General features: G+C 41.7%; 1 protein-coding gene across 1 annotated transcript; it reads left to right on the top strand.

The window, feature by feature from the left end:
* Nucleotides 1-94: 94 nt before the first annotated feature.
* Nucleotides 95-9060, top strand: ARPC5 (actin related protein 2/3 complex subunit 5). Its single transcript, XM_053909183.1, has 4 exons — nucleotides 95-441; nucleotides 2761-2832; nucleotides 4871-5047; nucleotides 7674-9060. Exons 1-4 carry the CDS (start codon nucleotides 298-300, stop codon nucleotides 7734-7736), a joined length of 456 nt encoding a protein of 151 aa, XP_053765158.1. The 5' UTR covers nucleotides 95-297; the 3' UTR covers nucleotides 7737-9060.
* Nucleotides 9061-22635: the final 13575 nt, after the last annotated feature.

Raw genomic sequence — 22635 nt, 5'->3', positions numbered from 1 at the left:
CCTTTCCTGCGGAGAGCCCGCGCCTGCGCACCGCATCAAGCGCGCTCCCTCCCTCGCGCGCGCTCCCCGGGGAAGCGTGGGGGCGGCGTAGGAGGCTAGAGAAGAGCATGAAGCTGAGGAGGAAGGAGCGCCGCCAGCGCGCAGGCCCAGAAGCGCCCGAGCCCCGGCTGCCGGCGACGCCCCAGAGCGGAAGAGGGAAGTGAAGGCGCCAGGCTGCGGGTTCCCGGTGGGTGGGCTACGCTTACCGAGGTAGAGGCAGCACCAACAAGAGGCTTTTGCCACCGGTCCGGATCGGGGATGTCGAAGAACACGGTGTCGTCGGCCCGGTTCCGGAAGGTGGACGTGGATGAGTACGACGAGAACAAGTTCGTGGACGAGGAAGACGGGGGCGACGGGCAGGCCGGGCCCGACGAAGGCGAGGTGGACTCCTGCCTGCGGCAATATCCTTGCGTTTGCCGGCCTCCGTACCCCACCGCGCCCCTCTCCCCGGACCCCGCCGCCGGCAGGGTCTGCGAAGCCGGGGCCGCTCCCGGGGCACGGGCGCGGAGCTCACCTGTCTCTTTGGGCTCCCCCACTCTGAGAGGGCAGGGGACGCTCCCATTTCTAACCGAGTCGCCCCGGGACCCCAGGGTCCTGCCTGGGAAACTTGCCCTTCCCGGCGCGCCTTCCCCGCCCCCGATTCCTCAGGTTGCGGCCGGAGTTGCTGCCTGCAGGGAACTGGCAGGGCGGCCGCGCCCTCGCGGCGCGGGGGGAGGCATCTGGTGCTGCTCTGTGGCCCTCGGAGGGCGCCTAAGTTGTCCTCCGCAGGACGGTGCCTGCCGGGGCCACGGTGGCTCCAGAAATTTCTGATTGGGAGGAGCGGGCTGCTTCTGTTCTGGTGGTTTGGTTTTGGCAGCGTTGGGAGAGTTTATTCCTTGCCGGCAGGGAAGGGGCGATTTGCAGAATTGAGGCCCTCTGTCCTTTTAGCCCGTGGGCTTTTTTGCTTTTCTTTCTTTTTTTTTTTTTTTTTTAAGAGAAAGGAATTTGGCAATATATAGGTTGCAAGATAAACAATTTGCTAACCCGGGGAGGGGGGGGGGTGAGTCCAAAGCAACCAACTCGGGCGAAGGAAGCTTGGAGCCTTTTACCTGCTAATAAGCAAGGGACAATAGAAAGAGCTTGCATGTGGAGAATCCCTGGAAATATTTAAAATAAACCCCAGCGAATAAAATAGATGAAGAATAAAATAGACGATGAGTCATTTGTACGAAGCAGAATGGTTTTTGTAATCCTGAAATCGTTTCCATTTCTGTTAAAATGTGGCTGTCAGTTCCTGGTTTTTGTTTTTGCATATTTGAATATTCATAGTTTGAACATTTGCACCAGATATTTTTTAGAAAAATGTAAATGTTGCAACAACTAAAGCTGTAGTTTTAGAGATTCTCAATTACTGAATTCATTCATTTCTGATTATTCTCTAATGTATTCATAAGATAAGACTTTTTAAAACCCTTTCCTCATCTATATCCTATTAAAGTATAATGGGGAAATATGAGTGAAAATATTTGGTTCTACTATATCTAGTCTTAAAGGCACCTAAAATACAGCATTAAACATTTATCAACATACAGATGTTTCTTTGATTTCCACAACCTTCATAGTCAGCTGTTGCTATTTTTCATTATTTAAATACTTAAATGTTTTGGGTCTTAAAAATGAGCCAATCTTGCAAAAGGCATGCTTTTTCTAGAAGTTCGTTAAGCCTTGAAAATAACAGCTTACCACCAACCCTAAGGCTTGTGTTTTTGGTTTTGGTTTTTTGGTTTTTTGTCAGACGATCCCCCCTCCCCGCAGAAGCAATGAACATTATTCTGTCTGAAAACATTCTTTGTGATGGATAAATAATGTTTTGTGAAACTAACTGTAGGCTGGTGGGTGATAACTCTTAACTGGTACTGCTGTATTCATATAATGGGTCTGCTTTGTATAAAATAAAAAGATACTGTCTCTTCTTCTCTTGTTACAACCGAGAGACAAGCTTTGGTCAGGCACTACAGATGGAGGAACAAGTGAACTCTGGTTTTCCTTTTAGGGGAATGATTGTAGATTCTGACAGTCTGATTGGCCTTCCGTGCCTCGTACTTGCTAACTCACTAGTGCTTCCAAAGACTAAATTTAATAGGTATGATATAAGACAGTTTTAATAACCTTTATGAAATATAAGAGAAAATATCCAAAACAGAAAAATTAAGCTGCTGCCTAAAAAGTCACTGAATTATTAGCTCTTTTGTGACGCCTCTTTTCATCAATATTGAGAGATTGCTAATGTATATCATTTCGATTGCTAGAATAATGGCCAGTATTTTCTACCAGCATTTCAGTTAATGTAGAATATAAGTCTAGCAAAAGTTTGGTCTTTCATTTTTCCAGTTAGAATCACATAAAAGACATTTTGGTTGAGGATAGGTGTTTCATGTTGGGACCTATTAATTCTTTTAATATAGCTTTGGATAATGTTTGCATGTGTCTTACTGGAAAATGAAAGGCTATCAAAGTGTTCATTTAGTAATTGGAGCCACGCAAGAACTGGTGGTTGCTTTATTACCTTCTCTAGTGTTTTCAGTATCATACCTTTGACTGACATCCTTGAAACCAACATGTTGAGTTTTACAATATTGAACGTAGTGACCATGGTAATTTTTCAATGTAAAAGTCAAGGCTTAAGAGCCAGTGCTTTCCTGAGGCCTGCCCTCTCCTGCTATGCCCTTAACCTCCATCACAGGAAACATGACCGCTGCCCTACAGGCAGCTCTGAAAAATCCCCCCATCAACACCAAGAGTCAGGCGGTGAAGGTGAGTCACAGACAACTCCGTGATCTCTGCTGATATCTTAGCATTCTTACCAAAATCCTGGAAATGTCTTGAAATCAACAAATCTTTTAACTATTTACTGTCTTTTACATACAAGAGCTCACAATGCAGCTTGATAGGTAAAAATTTACATATGAAAAGTTAGCACTCTGATATTGAGCTATGATAAGAGAGCATTTTGTATGTTCCGTGGAGGCCACTCAGGTTGAAGTTGAGCAAAGGCTTGAAGAATAAACAAAACTTTTACGAAGTAAAACGATTCTACTTGGTTGCTTTTTAACAATTTTTCTAAATTATATAAGAATTAAATGTTTATAGAAAACTAGTAATCTTCATCATCCTACTGTCCAGAGATAATTGGTTATTACTTTTTGGTGTTGCTATATATTTATAGAGCTTTTCTATTGGTATTTTTTTTTAATAAAAATGGAGTTTTATAACTGACTTTTTTCTTTTTGCAATATACATGAATATCTTATCTTGGCAATAAGTTTATTTCTATAAGCCTCTTTTTTAATGCCTGCATATAGATATGCTGCGGTTTACATATAACTAATCTCCCTTTGTCATATATTTAAAATATTGACCTTTTTTTCTTGTCAGCAGTACTGAAATGAACAATTTTGCATAAATTCTTATTTGTTTCCTTTGAATAAATTCCTAGAAGTGCATTGCTGAGTTTGAGAATGCACGTTTTTTAAGACTTTTGGTACAAGTGTTATTGCCAAACTGCCCTTCAGCAAAACCTGACTTACATTCCTGGGCAGCAGTCTTTCAGTGATTCTTAAGAACATTTACTTAGTGTTTAAAATGTGGCCCAGGGCTCTGAACCCATTGTCCATAGGAGCCCTAAGGATCTCTTTATTGAGTATTAGTAACAGTTTGGGCAAATGCATAATAATTATCTAGGCCACAATAAGAGGAAACATTTCTTTGGTTTTTGAAAATGGTGGGGAACGTCATTGAAATTTCAATTTTACCACCTTCTGCTTTTATGTGGCTGAGTTTTTATCACAGTTTGTGGGTGGAGAATTGTAAGAATGTTTTTCTAAATTGGGTAATTGCATAGTCTTTAAACTGAAAAGAGCAATAGGAGGTAGAAACATTCTGTAAAACCCTGATCAGTAGGAATGCCGAAGAGATCACTCTTTCTTGAATAGGAGAAGTGAACTGTTGGAAGGGTAAATTAAATGTTCTCTTTGCTTGGCTTCATGGGTGAAAAAATAACTTTGCTGTTGGAGCAGCCTTTTATCAAAGAAAAAAAAATTATAAATGAAGATCACTGTATCTTATATCTTGACTATAGATATGAAACTTAAAATTTAAGTTTTCTGAACGTATTGTTTTTGAAGGATGGTTCAAGGTAGAACTGCAGCTCATTTTGTCTTCAGATCTTTTTCTGAGTACAAGAAGTAAAACTGAAATGTGGGTTCAATGACATTGGCAAATTAGCACCTCTATCTGTAAGCAAATCCTCTCAGCGCCCCTTCAGATACATCAAGAATCTGACCCCCTCCACTGCTACCATGCTAGCCAAAACCAGCCTGTGTTATTGCCGTAACTTCCAAACTGGTCTCCCTCCTTCTGCCTTGTCCCCTGCCCCCCACCAGTCCCACCTCAGCTTATTCTCAGCATGGCGGACAAAGTGATCCTGTTGAAATACAAGTCAGGTTATATCGCTGTTCTCAAAACCTTCGGAACACCTTCTCATTTCTCTTAACGAAAGCCTAAGTCCTCACGGTGGCCTGCAGGGCTTACACAATCTGCCCTCCCACCACCGCTCTGACCCGTCCTACTCTTCCACTGTTATCACTCTGGCCACCAGGGATCTTCTTGCTGTTCGAACACCCGGAATACACTCTAACAGCAGTTCTTTCCTCTGACCGACATACTGTTCTCTGATACCCCCAAGGATTCTTCTTTCATGTCCTTCAGGTTTTAAATGTCACCGTCTCAGTGTGGCCTTTCTAGAGCAACCACTTGGCACGCATATGTCTAAATGTTCTGTTCTTATCCTCAGGATCGAGCAGGCAGCATCGTCTTGAAGGTGCTCATCTCTTTTAAAGCTAATGATATTGAAAAGGCAGTTCAGTCCCTGGACAAGAACGGTGTGGATCTTCTAATGAAGTATATTTATAAAGGCTTCGAGAGTCCCTCTGACAATAGCAGTGCTGTGTTATTGCAATGGCATGAAAAGGTGAGTTATGAATTATAAATCTCTGTGGCCGGCTCCTTTATAATAGTGACAATGACAACTCCTCTCATCTGGATAATTACTTTGACTTGGTTATACATCTTTGTCTTTACAAATAAATGTGTGAAAGTGAAAGTTAGATTTTATGCTTACTGCCTTGGTCCTAAGAGATTCTGATTTGCAACACATTTATTAGTAATGAGTATTGTTCATTTAACATAATCTTGAACTTTGAACTAAATCAAAACCTTGAAAATAAACAATAAAAAATCAAGAATTCTTGGACTGTGGCCAAAAGGTAGAAACAACCCAAGTGCCCATGGACAGATGAACAGGTAATCCATTTTATGCATACACCACATTTTGTTTATTGGACAACCAAATAAAGGAAATTATGACACATGACACAGCACTGATGAACCCCGAAAACATTACTCAAGGTGAAATAAGCCAGGTACGAAAAGACAAATACTGTGAGATTCCACTTCTATCAAATATCTAGACTAGGCAAATTCAGAGAAACAGAAAATAGATTAGAGGTTACCAGGGAGTGGGGAGGAGGGAGAATAGAGTTACTGCTTAATGGGAACAGCATTTCTTTTTAGGGTGATTAAAAAGTATTGGAAATAGACAGTGGTAGTGACTGTAGAATCCTGGGAATGTAATGAATGCCACTGAATTTTACACTGATGGATGGTTAAAGTAGCAAAGTGTATGTTATATATGTTACACAATTTAAAAAACTCGCGGGTGGGATGAAGAATTCCTGTATTTTTTATGCATTTCATTCTGCAGATAGTACACAGTCCATTAAAGAAATAGTTAAGGGGAATTTTTAGCTTTAGCTTAAAAGTTGATAAGGTAATTTTTAACACCCAACACTTAGGTAATATTAATATTAATGTAAGCAGTGTAACATTTAAATAGAACCAACCACAGAGAAGGGATATGTTCTCTAATATCTTACAGTTCCCGGCACTCAGGTTTTCAGAAGCTATTGTGTGTGTCTGAGTGAAAGCACATTCGGAAATACGAATAGGTAGTAAAACTTGTCCATTAGTCTTGGCCAAGTCACTTGGTCGCTCATGCACTGTCAAATAAAGAGAACTAACATTTACGGACACGGTAACCATACCTCCCGTTTGCCCCAGTTTATGCCTGTTTTCCCAACATAATTATGAATAGTTCCCTTTCACTCCCCAGTGTCCCACTTGGAGAATAACGTACATGGTCCTCCTGTTCAGGAACACGTTCCATTTGCCAGCCACTGTACCGTTAGTTTAGGTTTCATTCACTCCTTAAAACAGCGCTGTAAGGTATAAAACATCTTTATCATCCTCAATTTAGAGGTGAAGAGCCAGCTTAAAAACCTAAGCAACCTAGCTCCTATCTAGTCTCAGGATCATAGTAGACCCTGAGGGAGCACTTACTGTATTCCAAGCACCTTGTAAACATTAACTCATTTAACCCTCGTAAAAATACCAAGAGGGAGAGCTTGCTATTATTTGCCTTTTGGTGGGTGGGGAAGCAAACTGAGGCTCATATTAAGTTTTCGTTGCTTCCTAACATCACTCACCGGTTTTTGCCAATCTGTCTCCTAAACGCTTCTCCAACCATCTACTCAGATACACCTCTAATGCAACTCTTCATAGCATCTCTCCCAGTCTGTTGCCGTAGCTTCCTAAACAGGCCTCCGGCTACCAATTTCACCTCCCTCAAATCTCTTCTCCACCCGGTCGCCAGAGTGTCCTCTCGAAAACCCAGATCTACCCTGTCAGTCACCTGCAGAATAAAGCCCGAGTTCCCAGGTCCAGCCACTCCTCTTCATGTTATTCTCCCTGTGCTCCAGCAGCGAGCACAGTAGTATTGCTTCCCGGAACACCCCATACCGGTTCACACCTGCATACTTCTGCTCGTGATTTTCTCTACCTCAGTGGCTCCTTACACCCCAGTGCACACTTGTGTGTACAGAATGTTATACTATATTATAGTATAGTAACGATCTCTACATGTCTGTCCCTTCCCAATAGACCAGAAGATGCTATATCCCTAGCATCTAGCACAGTACCCAGTACATAAAAGTATTCAGTAAGTAAACCAGAGCTTCAAATTCCTGATGCTTAGTCATGACTTCCAGTTTTTTAAGGTAAAGTCAAAATTACAGTTCCTAAGTTCTTAGCTATTAAATAATATATTCTTAGCTCGGGAGAATAAAAAGAATCTGACAAACTGGCTAATCTAAAGGAACTTAGGACAGTTGATCTCGATTTCGATTTCTTCTTGCCCGTGCTAAGAAGAGAATAAAGTGAATATCCTAAATCTATACTTGAGCACCTGTTTTAGGCAAGAACATGCTGTAAACCTTTAAGAACATACTGTTATTCGAAAACAACATACTAGAATGTAAACTAGTATCTCACTAGCGTGTGGGTACATAAGGGCAGGGACTGTATCCCCAGTGCCAAGAACAGTGCCTGGGACATGACAGGAGTTCAAGAAGTGTTTATGAAAATTAAAGAATTCAAAATCGGTAGCGGCACACATTCCTTGTTAAAGAAAAATGTTCTACTTGGTATGAGGACTGACCCTTTATGATTCTGTCAACATTTACGTTTTGGTCTGTTTTTAGGCACTTGCTGCCGGAGGAGTGGGGTCCATTGTTCGAGTGCTGACTGCAAGGAAAACTGTGTAGCCCAGCAGGGTCTGGGTCTCTCCTCTGGGTGTGGGAGTTGCTGGTACAAAGACCAAAACAACCAAATGCCACCGCTGCCCTTGGGGGTAGCATCTGTTTCTCTCAGCTTTGCCTTCTTGCTTCCTTTTTCATATCTGTAAAGAAGGAGATTACATATCAATTTTCCTTTCATGAAAATTGGGATAATATAGAGGAAACGTTTCAACAGGAGTGTTTCACGCTCTCAAAACTATTACGGTTGTATGTGTATACCTGTCTGTATATAATATAATTTGCCTTCAAGTTTAAGTGTGCAATTTTAACCCCTATTGGCTGGTGGGGGTTTTTTTGTTTTGTTTGCATTTTTGTTTTTTTGAGGTGTTCTGTTTTGTTTTTGACTAATAGTGAAAAATTTGATCTGAATTTGAGGCCAGTTTCCTAACTCATTGCTAGCCAGGAAATGATCTTTACAAAAAATACCTTTGAGAAACTGGCAGCTATTAACATTGCAAAACTGGACCATAATTCCCGTATTTAAGCAAAATGTGTTTCTGGAACAGGTGGTGGGTGAACAGCACGACCGAATTCCACCTTTGTTTCTGCTTACCTCCAGATCATGTGAGCTTAAGTATGCCTCTTCCTCTCCGCACCCAGTAATCATGGCCTCTCGATTTCTCTGTGGTCTCCAGGGTCCAGAGCAAGAAGTCTTGCTCTATAAAAATGTATCTATGAAATGCCAGAGCCTGTTTGGCCTGAGCATAAAACTTTGTTCTAATAATATGACCCTATTTGGGGAAACTACTCCAAATCAGAAAAGACATGAAAACTTTGATGAAGTTCAAACTCTGGGCAGCCTGTGAATGAAATGCTGATTTATTTAGAACTCTAATAGCTGCCTTAGACATGATGAGGTATATAACTAGTATCTGATATGCCCTATAAATGTCTTCAGTGTTCTTCAGGGTAAATAGGATCTTAAAAACTTTGGTTCAGATCCAGACATCTACACATTCTGTATTTTAGCTTAGTGGTTCTTAAAAAAGGAAAACGCCGCATAGCAAAAAGTGTTTACTTGTTGGACAAACCAAATGGGTTCTCAAAAAATGACCGGTGCTTATAAAAAGTTATTATTCAGTGGCTCCAAAACAAACCACCCAAATGCATATGACCAAGAGGGAAATCAGCCTGTGTTTCGTATTTACATTGGGCGCCAGTTTCATAATCACTGTCTTATGTGAAAACTGGTGGGGAAATTCTATAACCTCTTTGCTGTTTTTGATACCTGCTTTTTGTTTTGTAAAAATGATAAAGTTCAGAAAATAAAATGTCAGTGTTGAATAATTTATTTTTCTAACTCCTATTTTAACACTTATGAATGTGTGATTAATTACGAGGGATTTCCTGTTTTACCAGAAGGTTGTGCTCTTGACAAGAAGTAATTTGGTACAGGTTTCTAAAACTACTTTATTCAAATACAAAGTAGTGGAGAAAAGGAGACAGTCGTCGATGATGTCAGAGCACCACCAGAGCCTTTGGAACGATTCCTCGCCTTCTGGGTGCTCGCTGAGCACCTGGAGTATCTGCCCAAAGACCCAAACCAGAGTGTGCTGTGCTCATTTCTTACCAGCTTCTGAGCCCTTTCTCGCACCGCTGCCCCTGACTAGACACCTGCTTAAAAGGTTGAGAAACTCAACAGGAGGCGCGCCTGCGTGGCTCAGTGGGTTGAGCATCCGACTTCGGCTCAGGTCATGATCTCACAGCTCCTGTGTTGGAGCCTCCCATCAGGCTCTGTGCTGACGGCTCAGAGCCTGGAGCCGCTTCAGATTCTGGGTCTCCCTCTCTGCCCCTGCCCCACTCACGCTGTCTCTCTCTCTCTCTTTCAAAAAGAAACATTTTTTTTTAAGGCAATTCATAGGGCTGTGAGTTAAGAGAAGTTAAATAATAGGTACAGTAGGCACAGCATAACTGTACAAACTTCAGATGAAAACAAGTGATACTGCAATACTGTTTTGTAAAATCCTTAACATCATTTTCATGACTATAGTGTTAGAGAAAATTCTGGAGCTCCATATTTTATAGTCCCAAAGGTGGGTGTGTTCAAAGACTGCCAGCCTATCAGCTTTGCTCAGAAAGACAGTAAATATATTTAACAATTAATACAGCATAGGGACTAAATCAGAATGGACTCCAGCTGGAAACAACCGTCTCCATGGAGTCCTCTCAGCTGAATGTCAGCCTAGGTCACAGCATGATGCAGGGCCGCCGTGGTGGAAAGGGGATAGGATGAATTGTAAAAGATACAAATGCTAAGGGGCACTTTGGGCACAAGAGTAGTTCTTTACCTTCCATTCTCTTCTACTTGAATCTCAGTGGTTTTATGGTCTCATTTGAGCCATTTTTCTTCGTTTTGCTTTTGCCATTTTTTAAAGGAGGAAAAATGGCACACACACACCCTTTTTGGGTCATTTGGTAACAGCACCATTTAGGTAACAAGTCTTAAGGAAACTCAGTAACATGCAATCAGTCCGTAGATGATACAAATTCACACATTTATAAGCATTTACTGTGTTCCCAAGGATCATGAAAGACATAATAGAAGGATAATACATAGTAACTAACTTATAAAAAACAGGTATGAATAATTTTACCCTCCCAAGTATTTTTGAACATTTCTTCAAATGCCAGTTGTGTTTAGAGCATGTAAAAGTAGTCTATTAACATGGAAACATCAATAATCCTGCCTAGGTCCATGTGGCCCAGTTACATGGGCTTATAAAATATATGAATTCCAACACCAATAGATATAACACAAATAGCAGGAAGCCAATGACACAGCACCCCCAGCATGTGGTAGTACCACGGCTTTTAGTTTCCAACGCAAGATTTGGTTGGAGTGAGAGTAAGTGGACTAAGACACGAAAGCCACCCTTGATCGAGTACTTCCTATGTGTCAGTCCCCTTCTATGTTTTATCTTCAGAACCAAAGCTTAGAAATACATATAAGATCACATGGTTTATAAGTGCCAGAACTAGAATTCCAACTCCTATCTGCCTGAGTCCAAGGTTATACCACACTATTTTCTCAAGTCCGATGTTTGGCGAATACAGATGTCTCCAGGACAAATGAGGATTGGGGTTTTCTCTAGAAATCTTAAACCTTCATGTGTGGGGGCTACTGTCGAGAGGTAAAATCCACTCAAGAGCCCTTCAGAGAGGTGAAAGGCGACAGGTGCCCAAGCCGGAAGCAGATTTGGAGAGACGCTACAACAACAAAGGACCTACTTGGAAGCACACAGAACATAGTTATTTTTTCGCTGTGAATTTTGCTTGCCTTTTGATGATTTATAAAGTTGTGAGGTTAGAGGTCAACAGCCATAACACCTAACTCCACTAGAAAAAAGTGGCTGAGGGCTTCTCAAAGCATGTGGTTGCTCTTGTGCCTTGCTCTTTGTGCAATATTTTTAATATGTTCTTGGTTTCCCACGTTTCCACAGATGATGTATTTTAACTAACAAACTTCTAATTCGTTTTGTCATAATTCCATTTAGCAAGAACCAGAACCTCAATCTCTCATTTCATTAGCCAAGCTCACTAGATTATTGGTCATAACTGAACATTATTTGCTTAATTGAATTCGTAAGAATCACTTTGGTCACCTCCACTATAATTGGTCAGTGCCCCATTTTGGAGGTACCCCAAATTGTCAGCTTATCTCAGACCACGATCCTGGCGTGTGTTCATTCTGGGTTCAAAGCCAATTGAGGATTAGAGTTTTTGCAGGAGAAATCCTAGGATGTGGGACATCTCTAAGATAACTCTGGGCTTGAGGAAATCAGAATCAAAAACAAACAAACAAAAAAACAGGCATGCGGATCAGGAAACGAGGCACCACTCACCAGGCATGACCCTAACAACAGCTGTGTTCTTTGTGCATAGCGCCACCACACATTGGCCACCCTCCAGCAGGATAGGTATGGGCCTGGATACATTCTAACCCGCTGTTGTCTATGCCTGCCTTCCCCTGTTTACATTTTCCTTGTCTGCTTTCCTTTCCCTAATTATTTCCTTCTGTCTTCAGTCCCTGCGGCCACTGCCTTCCTTCCCTGTCCTCTCTCTACTCCTCCTGCCACATTTCCTCATGCCCAGGCACTCAGAGTCATTTCTACTGATTAAATATGTGGTGCTCAGGCAGATCAGTTCAAGTAATGCCCTCCCACAATTCACCACCTACCCCAAATGTTTTGATCGCCTCTTCCTAAACTGCAGAAATGCCGGGTTTTATTTCCGTAGGTTGCTTTGGACAGCAATTGAGCAAATAACCCACAATCTCACAATTTCAGACCAAGTTTTAAATACACTTTTTCTTTTAGATTTACAAATAACTTCACCTTAGAGACAAAAAAAAAAAAATACAAAGGAGCACCAAAGTGACTGGGAATGGGAAGATGAGCCCAATGAAGAAATCGAATTGGCCCTGAACATTTTAGAAAGGGGTGCTCTACAACATGGCTTCTTCTATCCATAGTCCTTCCATGGGACTTCCCCCCACCCCATCTGCACCTCGGCCCAGTATCACCGATCGAATATGTGAAAACCCCCAGTTTCAAAACGTTCTGTGCACTACCATGCAGGTGCCTCTTGGACTCGTCTGGGACATCCAGAGGTACAGCATAGCATCTGCCTCAAGGTGGCGCTGCTTCCCCACGGTGATGAGCCAACCACAGGCAACATGGGACGCCGCTTCCACTCAACATTTGTTTTATTTCATCATTTATATTACTTGGATGTTTAAATAATAAGCGTAAATTATCTGTGTTTACATCTTCTTAGGAAGCAATTCCCTAAAGGCTGTATATATGAAAGACAAATTGAAGAGTATACGACTCACCTGAATCCCACCGCCCAGCGTTCTAAGACCCACAGTTTTCAGCCCAACATTTAGCTCAGGCTCTCGAGGACACACCCACTTGAACTTTCTGCCAGACTGTGCAACCTCTCTGAAGTCATAGCTGAGCCTTAGTCTTCTCAATCCCGCGACATAGTCAATGCTCACCAATTATATCTATTGGTTGTATCATATTGACTGAGTGGAATCGTCTAAGATATCCTGAGGTATATGCACAGGTCCTAGGGTGCCTGGTTAGGAGAACATATTAAAAGCACAAACTGAGAACCATGCAAAGAGTTCAGTAATCCTCCTTGGATTCAAGTAGCCTTTGAATTGAATCACAAATTCAATGTGGACATTTAGGCAGAAAATGTATCAGCCTTAAGCAGAAATTAGGCCATGATGCGTAGCTTGTGTGGCCTTTTTTGTGTGCGGTTTTGCAAAAGTCACCAGAGACAGTAGCTGAGGGTCAGAATTCCAGCTCAGCATCTGGCTGGCAGTGGCATCTAGGGAATTTACATGCAACAGCTTTCATTATTCTGTGGTATCACCCCTAAGGTCAGAGCTGCGCCCCAATCCTTTTTCTTTTCTTCCTTCAATGTAAAAATCATTAAATAGTATTCATTAACTTACACCACCTCTCTTGACTCTATTTATACTTAGAATTTTCTAATGTCAAGTCTTAGGGTAACGAATGCCATAAATGGACAATATCACTGAATAAAATCGTGCTTCCTTTTGTTTATCCAAAAATTGAACCAAGATTGCAGAAGTGCCTCTAAGTTAAGATTCTCTTCAATTTTGATGATTGAGTATTCATTGACCTATGATTTTGTAATTTTATTCATTTTCATTTTTATCCATTTATTTTCAAATAAGTAATTTGTTTATATGTTCAATATTCGAAAGGCAAAAAAGATGCACTATGGTTATTTTTCCTCCTACCCCAGATCCCCTTTCATAAATCAACTAATATTATGAAATTCTTGGACATCCTTCCAGATATAGCGTATGCAGTTACAAGCAAATACCTGCATACTATTTCCCCCTTTGTTCACATAAATACTAGCATAGTATACATAACGTTCTGTGCCTTGCTTTTTCATTACAGTATATTTTGTCAATAATTTCCTATCAGTACATAAAGAACTTCCTCATTTTTTTGTGATTGCATAATAGTCTACTGTATAAATACACGTATCACGAGTTACCTAACCATTTCGCTATTGATTTCGGTGGTTTCTGGTCTTTTGCAGTTACAAATGCTACAGTGAATATCATTGTACACACCAAAAGCCATTTCACATACGGTCAGGCCTATTTATAGATAATCTCTAAAAGTGGCATTTGTAGGTCAAAAGATGTGCATTTATAATTTTGATAGATATTGGAGGCTAGACTGCCTTCCTTACAAGTCCTATCCCTTACACTTCCTCTGGCCATGTAGGAGAATGCCTGTTTTTCGACCTCTTTACCTTGCCTATGTGTTTGTTATCAAACATTTTTGTTTTTGTAAATCTGTAGAATAAAAAAAATGGTATCACATATTTGTATTTCTCTTCATGTAAGTGGGGTTGAGCATCTTTTCATATATTTAAGAGCCAATATTGTTTTCTTTCCTTAAGTTTTATGTTTCTTTATTTCGTTGCCCATTTGATCATCCTTTTCTAATTGATGTGAAGGAGCTCTTTCTCACAAGGATATCAGCCTTTTATTTGTAATAGGAATGTTTAATATTTTCTCAGTTTGTGTCTTTATGATGCTTTTTGCTGTGAAGAAAAAAGTTATTTCTTTTTATATAATTGAGTTCGTTAATCTTTTCTTTTACGGATTTTAGAGTTCAAGTCGTACTTAAAGGTTTCTCAACTCTAAAATCAAAAGACAAAAATGTTCTAAACTTTCCTTTTTTGTTTCTATGATCTTAAATTTTAGATGTTTTTAGTTGCAAAACATTGATTTTTTTTCCATTTTCAACAACTAGTGTTCAAAATCGAAGTATCCTAATGATTAGGATCATTTGTCCTCATGCAGAAATCCCACATAGCTCCTAAGTGACTACTTCGGTTGCCTTTCTCAGGACTTGAACCCTCAAGTCCTTTTTCTTAAGATATATAGCTAGGGGTGCCTGAGTAGCTCAATGGGTTAAGCATCCTCTGACTTTGACTCCAGTCACGATCTCAGGATCTGTGAGTTCAAGCCCCGCTCCCACATCAGGGTGTCTGCTCTCAGCACAGAGCCTGCTTTGAATTCTCTGTCCCTCTCTCCCCACCCTCTCAAAAATAAATAAACTTAAAAAAAAAAAAAAAGATATACAGCTAAAACTACCCAGAGTATTTCACTGTCATTCAGTCAAATATCTACAGGCCAGGGGCTACTGAGAGTATATAAGATACAATCCTTATCTTTCAGAAGATAGATTCTAGGGAACAGACACACTAAAGCAACAACTGCAATTCTATAGGAAACAAGCTAGAATAGAGAAAGGAATGAAGTCAGGCAGAATATCCAATGGGGAGCAATTACCTCTCCAAGACTGAACGTTAGGGAAAAGCTGCAAGAATGTAACCATTTCACCCGACTTGCAGGCTATGTAAATGTAAGACTTTGCCAGCTAGACAGGAACAGAAAGGGAACACCAGGCAGAGGGAACAGCATGATGTCAGAAGTCACACGATTAGCATTCTGGAATCTTGTTCATTCTTGGTATTAAATCAAGTTAATTAACTGATACCATTGTACCACTAAGTGTTTGAGTAACGGTTCCAAATTTTCTTGGTCCTCAGATAAGAAGCAAAAGATTTCCTTAACATCTATGTAATCCCAGTGTTGATTCTAGCCAGAGGGAAAACATCTGCCGCTGAGACAAAGCCACTTATGAATGACATGGTACAGCTGTTGGGCCAGGAGGTATATACACAAGGCACATGCTGCTTGATGGTGACCCTGGAGTGCTGTGCTGAGTAGGACATGTCGGGGCCAGCAGGAAGGCAGACCATGATAATTAGTGATGTCTGCAGGGGGGTTGAGAGGGGTCCAATGACAGCACACATGCTATTCAATTATGTTCAATACCTGCCTTATTTGGCCTTGACCTTTATCCCCAACTAGAAGTAGGACTGTATTGGGGCACCTGGGTGGCTCAGTCAGTTGAGCACCTGGCTCTTGATTTTGGCTCAGGTCATGATCCCAGGGTGGTGGGATCGAGCCCCACATTGGGCTCCACCATGGGCATGGAACCTGCTTGAGGCTCTCTCTCCCTCTGTGCCTCTCCCCTACTTGCTCTCTCTTTCTCTCTCTCAAACAAATTTAAAAAAAATAAAAATTAAAAGTAGGACTGTCTCATAGCACAACTCCAGGGATCCCCATTCATGCCACACAGTCATGTTCTAAGGGGTGCTGCTCATAGGAAATCTGTGTAAATGGTGTCCCTCGATGCTGTACAATATAATACTGACTAAAGTTCTGCTTAACTTTACATACCAACCACCTAAACTCATATCTACTTTTCTCTGCAGGTCTGCTCCATTCTTCATTTTATTACCAACCAGATTCCTCTCCTTTACCAGTGACACAATAAAACATGTCCATCAGAAACCCCCTAGGTTTTCCATCTTAAAGTTCAGACATCCAGACAAAAACTGACTTCTCTTTTTCAGTTCCCCTTCCAAAGTCCCAGAGAAGGACTCTGATTGGCCCAGCTTGAGTCAAGAACCAATCAACTGTGAGGAGTGGTGTGGATCACACTTTCCTAATATGGAAACTTTTATTGTAACTCCGTGGACGGACATAAAGGAAGACAAGTTCTTAGAAACAGGAGATTCTTATTTCACAAACTAACAAATGTCAATTTCATATGTAGGTTCTTCTAGGGCAAGGTCCATGGATTATTTCTCTTTGGTCAGTTTATAAAACTTGTACATAATTGGGTCCCTCATATATTTCATTGAAGGACTGGGCACCTTTTGTTGAATGATGAATGAATGAGTGAATGAATGAATGAATGAATGAATATAGGTATTATTGTCTCCACTTTAATGAGGTTAGCTCAGAGAATTACATTGCCTGGAGAAGTATAAACATTTTAGTGATCAACTAGAATTTAGGTGTCTGGTTATAAACAAGACTTTCTCACTGAATGAACGACTACAAATGGAGTCTTATAAGAAATGTAGGTGATATATCATAATAAAACAAGCTTTTGCTTTGGAACAAACAGACCCAGCAAGCTTTGTCAAGTCGCTTTACCTTTATGAGCCTGTACATTCATCTATAAAGTGAATACAGTGCCATCTACAGCATAAAGTTGTTGTGGGACATAAATCCATAAAGAATGTCCAATGTCTGGCATATTGGATTTTCAAGAAATATTAGTTACATTTCCTTTTTGTACTAACTGACCGATTGAGCTGGGTCTTCGTTGGAGCTGTTTCTCGATTTTCCAGCCAACTTATATGTCTGCATGCCACCCTATTTGACCCTGCTATTGCTGATTTTTCAGCAGATAGACTCTGAGAGACCAAGAATTGTGTCTATATAACTTACTCTTTTTGAAGTATCCTAAGAAGGCTGACCGTGCTTGGGAACTGCAAACACGCCAGTTGATGGTAACAGTGCCTAGATTACTCAAGCAGCCCCCAACTGGTGCCACACAGACAACTTCCATTTCATCTCTACACAGCCAGAGTTTTTCAAATCAGAGATTTTACCATCAAAATCCCATTCTATTTCTCTACTTCTTAAAAGGCTTCAAATGCTTCCCCTTGCTGTTAGTGTAAAATCCAAACTCCTTAGCATGGCCACAAAACTCTATGTGGATTGGCCTCTGTCTCCTCAGTCTCCGGGCCTTAGCCACGGAGGCCTCCCCTCAGTTCCTCCGCCATGCTCCCTTGGCACAGAGCCTTTGCACACACTGTGTCCTCTGCCTGGATGCCCTTCCCCTCTCCCTCCCATCCACCTAACTCCTCATTCAATTTACTTCCTCAGGAAAATCTTTCCAAATCCTATCTGATCTAAATTAGGTCCGCCTCACAGCCATGAGTAGCTATATTCTTTTTCCTGTGTAAGAGCACTTGGCACTCTTGTAATTAACATTTATTTGTATGACTATTTGATTATCTGTATCACCACTAAATGACCCACTCCATGAAAACAGGCACCGTGTCGGTTTCTGCTTGCCATATTTCTTTCATAGTTAGCACAGTTACCGGATAACACAGCAGATGTACAGAAACTCTTGGCTGAATCCACGAATGTTGAACAATAAAAATGACCAAAAATGTATTGCTTATTGCTGTATAACAAATTACTCTAAAACATGGTAGCTTCAAACGACAAGAAGCATTTGTTACTCTCATAGTTTCTGTGGGTCAGGAATTTGATGGTGGCTTACTGAGTATCTTTTGCTTTGAGGCTTTCATAAGGTTTGTAGTCAGAGGTCAGCAGGGGCTACCGTCACCTGAAGGCTTGTCAGAGGCCACAGATCTGCTTCCAAAGTGGTTCCCCCACAAGGCTGGAAGTTTCTGCTGGCTCTTGGGAAGGAGCCTCAATTCTTCTCCACGTGGGCCTCCCCATAGGGTTTCTTGAGTGTCCTTATGACACGGCAGCTGGCTTCCACCAGAGAAAACTATTCACGTCTGCAATTTATGGCCTAATATTGGAAGTCACAAATGCTCATGTATGCTGTTTTCTGTAGGTCACACAGGTCAGCTCTGATTCGTTGTAGGACCACACGAAGGCACGAACAGCAGGAGGCAGGGCACCTGGGTGGCTCAGTCGGTTAAGCAACTGACTCTTGACGTTAGCTGAGCTCATGATCTCACAGTTTGTGAGTTCAAGCCCCATATCAGGCTCCACACTGAGGGTGTGGGATTCTCTCTCTCTCTCTCTCCATCTGCCCCTCCCCTGTTCTCTCTCTCTCTCAAAATAAATAAATAAACATAAAACAAATGACTAGCAGGAGGCATGGATGACTACAAGCCCTCTCAGAGGCTGGCTACCACAAACACCTGTTTAACTCCTGCATTTTCAGACCCTTGACATATGAAACATTTATACAAAGAAGGCAGGGCATCATTCCCTGAGGTTTCTCTCCCTCTCCTAGAAATACACTTTGTTTCCAAATTCAGAAATTCAAGTGAAAGTCTCAAAAAGTGACCTTCTCTTCAGACAGACTTGATTAACAAGTTACTGCTCCCCAAAGCCTCTGCCCCTTTCAGGTCACTAGGAGGTTACATTTGTTTTCCTACCTATCATCACTTATCTACTGCTTCATAACAAATTACCATAAACCTTAAAGGCCTAAAACAACACGCATTTGTCACCTCACAGCTGCTACGGGTCAAGAATCAGGCGCAACTCAGCTGTGCCCTCTGGCCCAGGGTCTCTCTCAGGGCTGTGATCAAGGTATGGGGCTTGGAGCCACCCTCCTCTCAAGGTTCAGGTAAGGCTGGATCACTTCTGCACTTCTGCACTGGTTGTTAGACTAAGGACCTCATGGTCTCACTGGCTTTTGCCCAGAGGCTGCCCTCTTGGCCACTTGGGCCTCTCCGTGGTGTATCTCACAACATGACCGCTGACCTCATCGAAGTGAGCAAGGGAGAGAAGGTGAGAGATTGTTAGTAAGACGGAAGTCAGCCTTTTGTTGCCTAATCTTGGAAGTAACATCCCATCACTTTTGAAGTAACATCCCCACTCCCTTTTTCTTTCCTCTTTTTAAGTGTTTTTAGTTTATTTATTCATTTAATTTTTTAATTTTTTATCTTTTTTCTTTTATTTTAGTTTTTTTCTTATTTTATTTGCTGGATTTTCTTCATTAGAAGTGAAGCAGTAGGTCCAGTCACATTCAAGGAGAAGAGATTACACAAGGGCATGAATACTAGGAAGCTGGGATCACCCAAGGCCATGGCCAGCCTCCTACACCCACTAATCTTCCTGAGGTAGGGAATGTCTCTCTGCTCAGCCAGAAACTTCCACTTTGCATTCTATCCCAGTTTTACTCTTTCCCTCCCCTTTGGGACCAACTCTATGGATAACTTAACCTAGAGTTTCTAGAAGCGTTCATGGGAAAAATTCTCTGTATTCTCACCAGTTTCAAGAATTTGCCCCTCTTTTTTTTTTTTCCAAAGGATAAACAAAAACTCTATAGTTCTTCTGATTTCAAAAGTAATATGGGGGCACCTGGGTGGCTCAGCCGGTTAAGCATCCCACTTCAGCTCAGGTCATAATCTCACAGTTCACGGGTTCAAGTCCCACGTGGGGGCTCTGTGCTGACAGCTCAGAGCCTGGAGCTTTGGATTCTGTGTCTCCTTCTCTCTCTCTCTCTGTTCCTCCTCTGCTCATGTTCTCTCTCTCTTAAAAAATACAATAAACATTAAAAATTTTAAAGAAAAAAGTAATATGTGCTTGGGGTGCCTGGCTGGTTCAGTCTGTAGAGCATGCAACTCTTGATCTTGGGGTTGTGAGTTCAAGCCCCATATGTGGTGTGGAGTCTACTTAGAATTAAAAATTAAAAACAATTGTTTTTAGTAATATAAGCTCATTGTAAGATTCCAACAATATCAAAATACAAAAACTATAAATAAAATTCCCTAGCATTCCTCCCACATCCCAGAGAAAAACTAATGTTAATACTGTGGTATACACTTCTTTCCCTTTTTCCGATACATGTGCTAATATCATATTTTTAAAGAATTTTTAAAGTGTATTTATTTTGAGAGAGAGAGAGCATGTGCATGAGCAGGGGAGGGGCAGAGAGAGAGAGGGAGAAGAAGAGAGAATACCAAGCTGGTTCCATGCTGTCAGCATGAAGCCAGGTGCAGGGCTTGAACTCACAAACCATGAGATCATGACCTGAGCCGAAATCAAGAGCCGGAATGCTCAACCCACTGAGCCACCAACACGCCCTGCTAATGTCATATTCTTACTAATTTTCCAAGGAGGTATCAAACTCTTCTTTAGGTTTTTGTTTTGCTTTGTGTTGTTTTACTTAACGGGGTAGCTTGGCCATCTTTTAGTGTCAGCACATATAGATCGACTTCATTCTATTCCTATACACATATAATCTATTTCATCATTTCCTTATTGGCGGTCACTTAGATTTTTTAAAAAATTCTTGGCTGTTATAAACTACTACAGTGTGCATATGTGTGTGTATGGTAAGGAGTGTATTTGCATGTTTGCATATTTCAGAACAGGTCTCTAGAAGCAGAATGCTGAATCAAAGGGTATTACAAGTGTGTTACAAATTGTTCTTCAGAAGGGTTGTGCCAATTCCAACTTTCCCAAAATTGATAGTACTTTTCTGACTAAAGTCCCTGGAAGAAGTGGTCAATGCCTTTTGAGAGGATCCAAGACCCTGTTAATTGTGAGAAGGGCTAAAAAGCAGTAGAGGGAAAAATTCTTCTGTGAAAGGCCGTGGCTGCAATCAAAAGACCTCAGATTCGTCATTCTCAGCTGATTCTGGTTCTGATTCTGCATCATATCTCTGTGCTAGCACTTGACCAAGAAATGAAACTGTGTGGGCCTCACCCACATAGCTGAGCCCACATTACAAGCAAGGTGATCCCGAGATGCTCTCACAAGAGCCAGCTCCTCGTCTGGAGCAGACACTCATGTGACTGATACATCCACCCACACTCCCATCTGAGACTTTGCACAAGAGAACTGGAAATGGAGGGCAGGCCGCTGAGCCTCTGAGTCTGGAAGATTCCTTGACAGAGCCTTTCTGGGCCAGCAATCCGAGCTGGGGTAGAAGGAGCAGAAGAATTCAAAAGCCAGAAACCCCTATACACAGCCAGCACCTAAAGTCAGACCATTTTGTGTGCAAATTCAGGCTCTATTTGTCCTAGTTATGAGGCTGCACTCCCGATCTCCCATAAAAGGAAGCCCCCTACTGGTGATGACATGTGTGTATGACACAGGTAACAATTCACTGAGCTCTACACTTGATATGTGTGCATTTTACTGCATGTAAATTATACTTCAAGAGAGAGAAAGGAGGGAAGGGGACATTATAAAAGAGAAAGAAAAAAAGGGAAGAGAAGGGAGCAACAGGGGACAGGGTCCCACAGTGTGTCCTGTCTGCCCGCCCAAGCACACCTCTCAGGATGCTGAGAGAACAAAGGACTTGTGGACCTCTGCCCCGCGTCCCAGCCTGTACCAAGTAAGCTGCCAGTGTTGGCCTCGAGCCCTTTGCCCAACAATGGTGCATCCATTGTTAATAGTCAATAGTATAAGAGACAGAGTAACAGAGAAAGAGCGTCTGCACAATAACAACATGTGCTGATGTAATATTGTGAAGCATTAATGGATGATTCCTCTCCTCACCCTCCCTTTTATTTGGTGACCTTTCCCTCATTCCTATGGAGAAACGAGAGGCTGCCATCTGTCTCATAGTGGGCTTATCATGGCAGAGCCAGAGAAGAGAGCACAGATTGTTGGCTTTTACATCCAAAAGGAATCACCCTTATGGATCGCTGAAAGGTGGATGGAGGGATGGGGGAATGTTGGCCAAGCCAGTCTCCTGGGCTCTCCACCCACTTGTTCCAACAGCCATCTTCCTTGTTGCCCCCTCCCCGCCCCTGAGAAGATATTCAAGGTAGAGCGACAGGCTGGATGGGGACTCATGGCAGAGGCTCTAAAGGCCATGGTCTCTCAGAAGCAGTTAACTTCAAAGGGAGAAAATAAATAAGTAACAGGCCCCCCAGAAAAGTTTGGGAATTTCAGAGGAGGAGGCTTGAGTGGGTTTAAATCTCAAGTGTCTGAGTATGCCTGGAACTCAGTAAGTCTGTTTTCTGATACCAGAAAAAAAAGAGAACTAAAAATAAAGAGTTTGAAAAAAAAATGGAGGCTTTTTTTTTTTTGTGCATCTGTATTAGTGGCAAAATGCACATTTGCCACAAAAGCACAATTGTCTGGAATGGATGTTTTTGCCTATGTTCTGTACCTCTCTTATCACAAAGATGCATTTTCCAAGCCTAGAAATCACATATGTGTCCTAACTAGGACAGTTAAGAAAAGAAAAAAAGAGAGAGA

The sequence above is a fragment of the Panthera pardus genome, unplaced genomic scaffold, assembly GCF_024362965.1.
Source record: "Panthera pardus isolate Hobbes unplaced genomic scaffold, ASM2436296v1 HiC_scaffold_21, whole genome shotgun sequence".
In the NCBI taxonomy this organism is placed as follows: Eukaryota; Metazoa; Chordata; class Mammalia; order Carnivora; family Felidae; genus Panthera; species Panthera pardus.
This window is presented reverse-complemented; position numbering and strand designations above follow the sequence as displayed.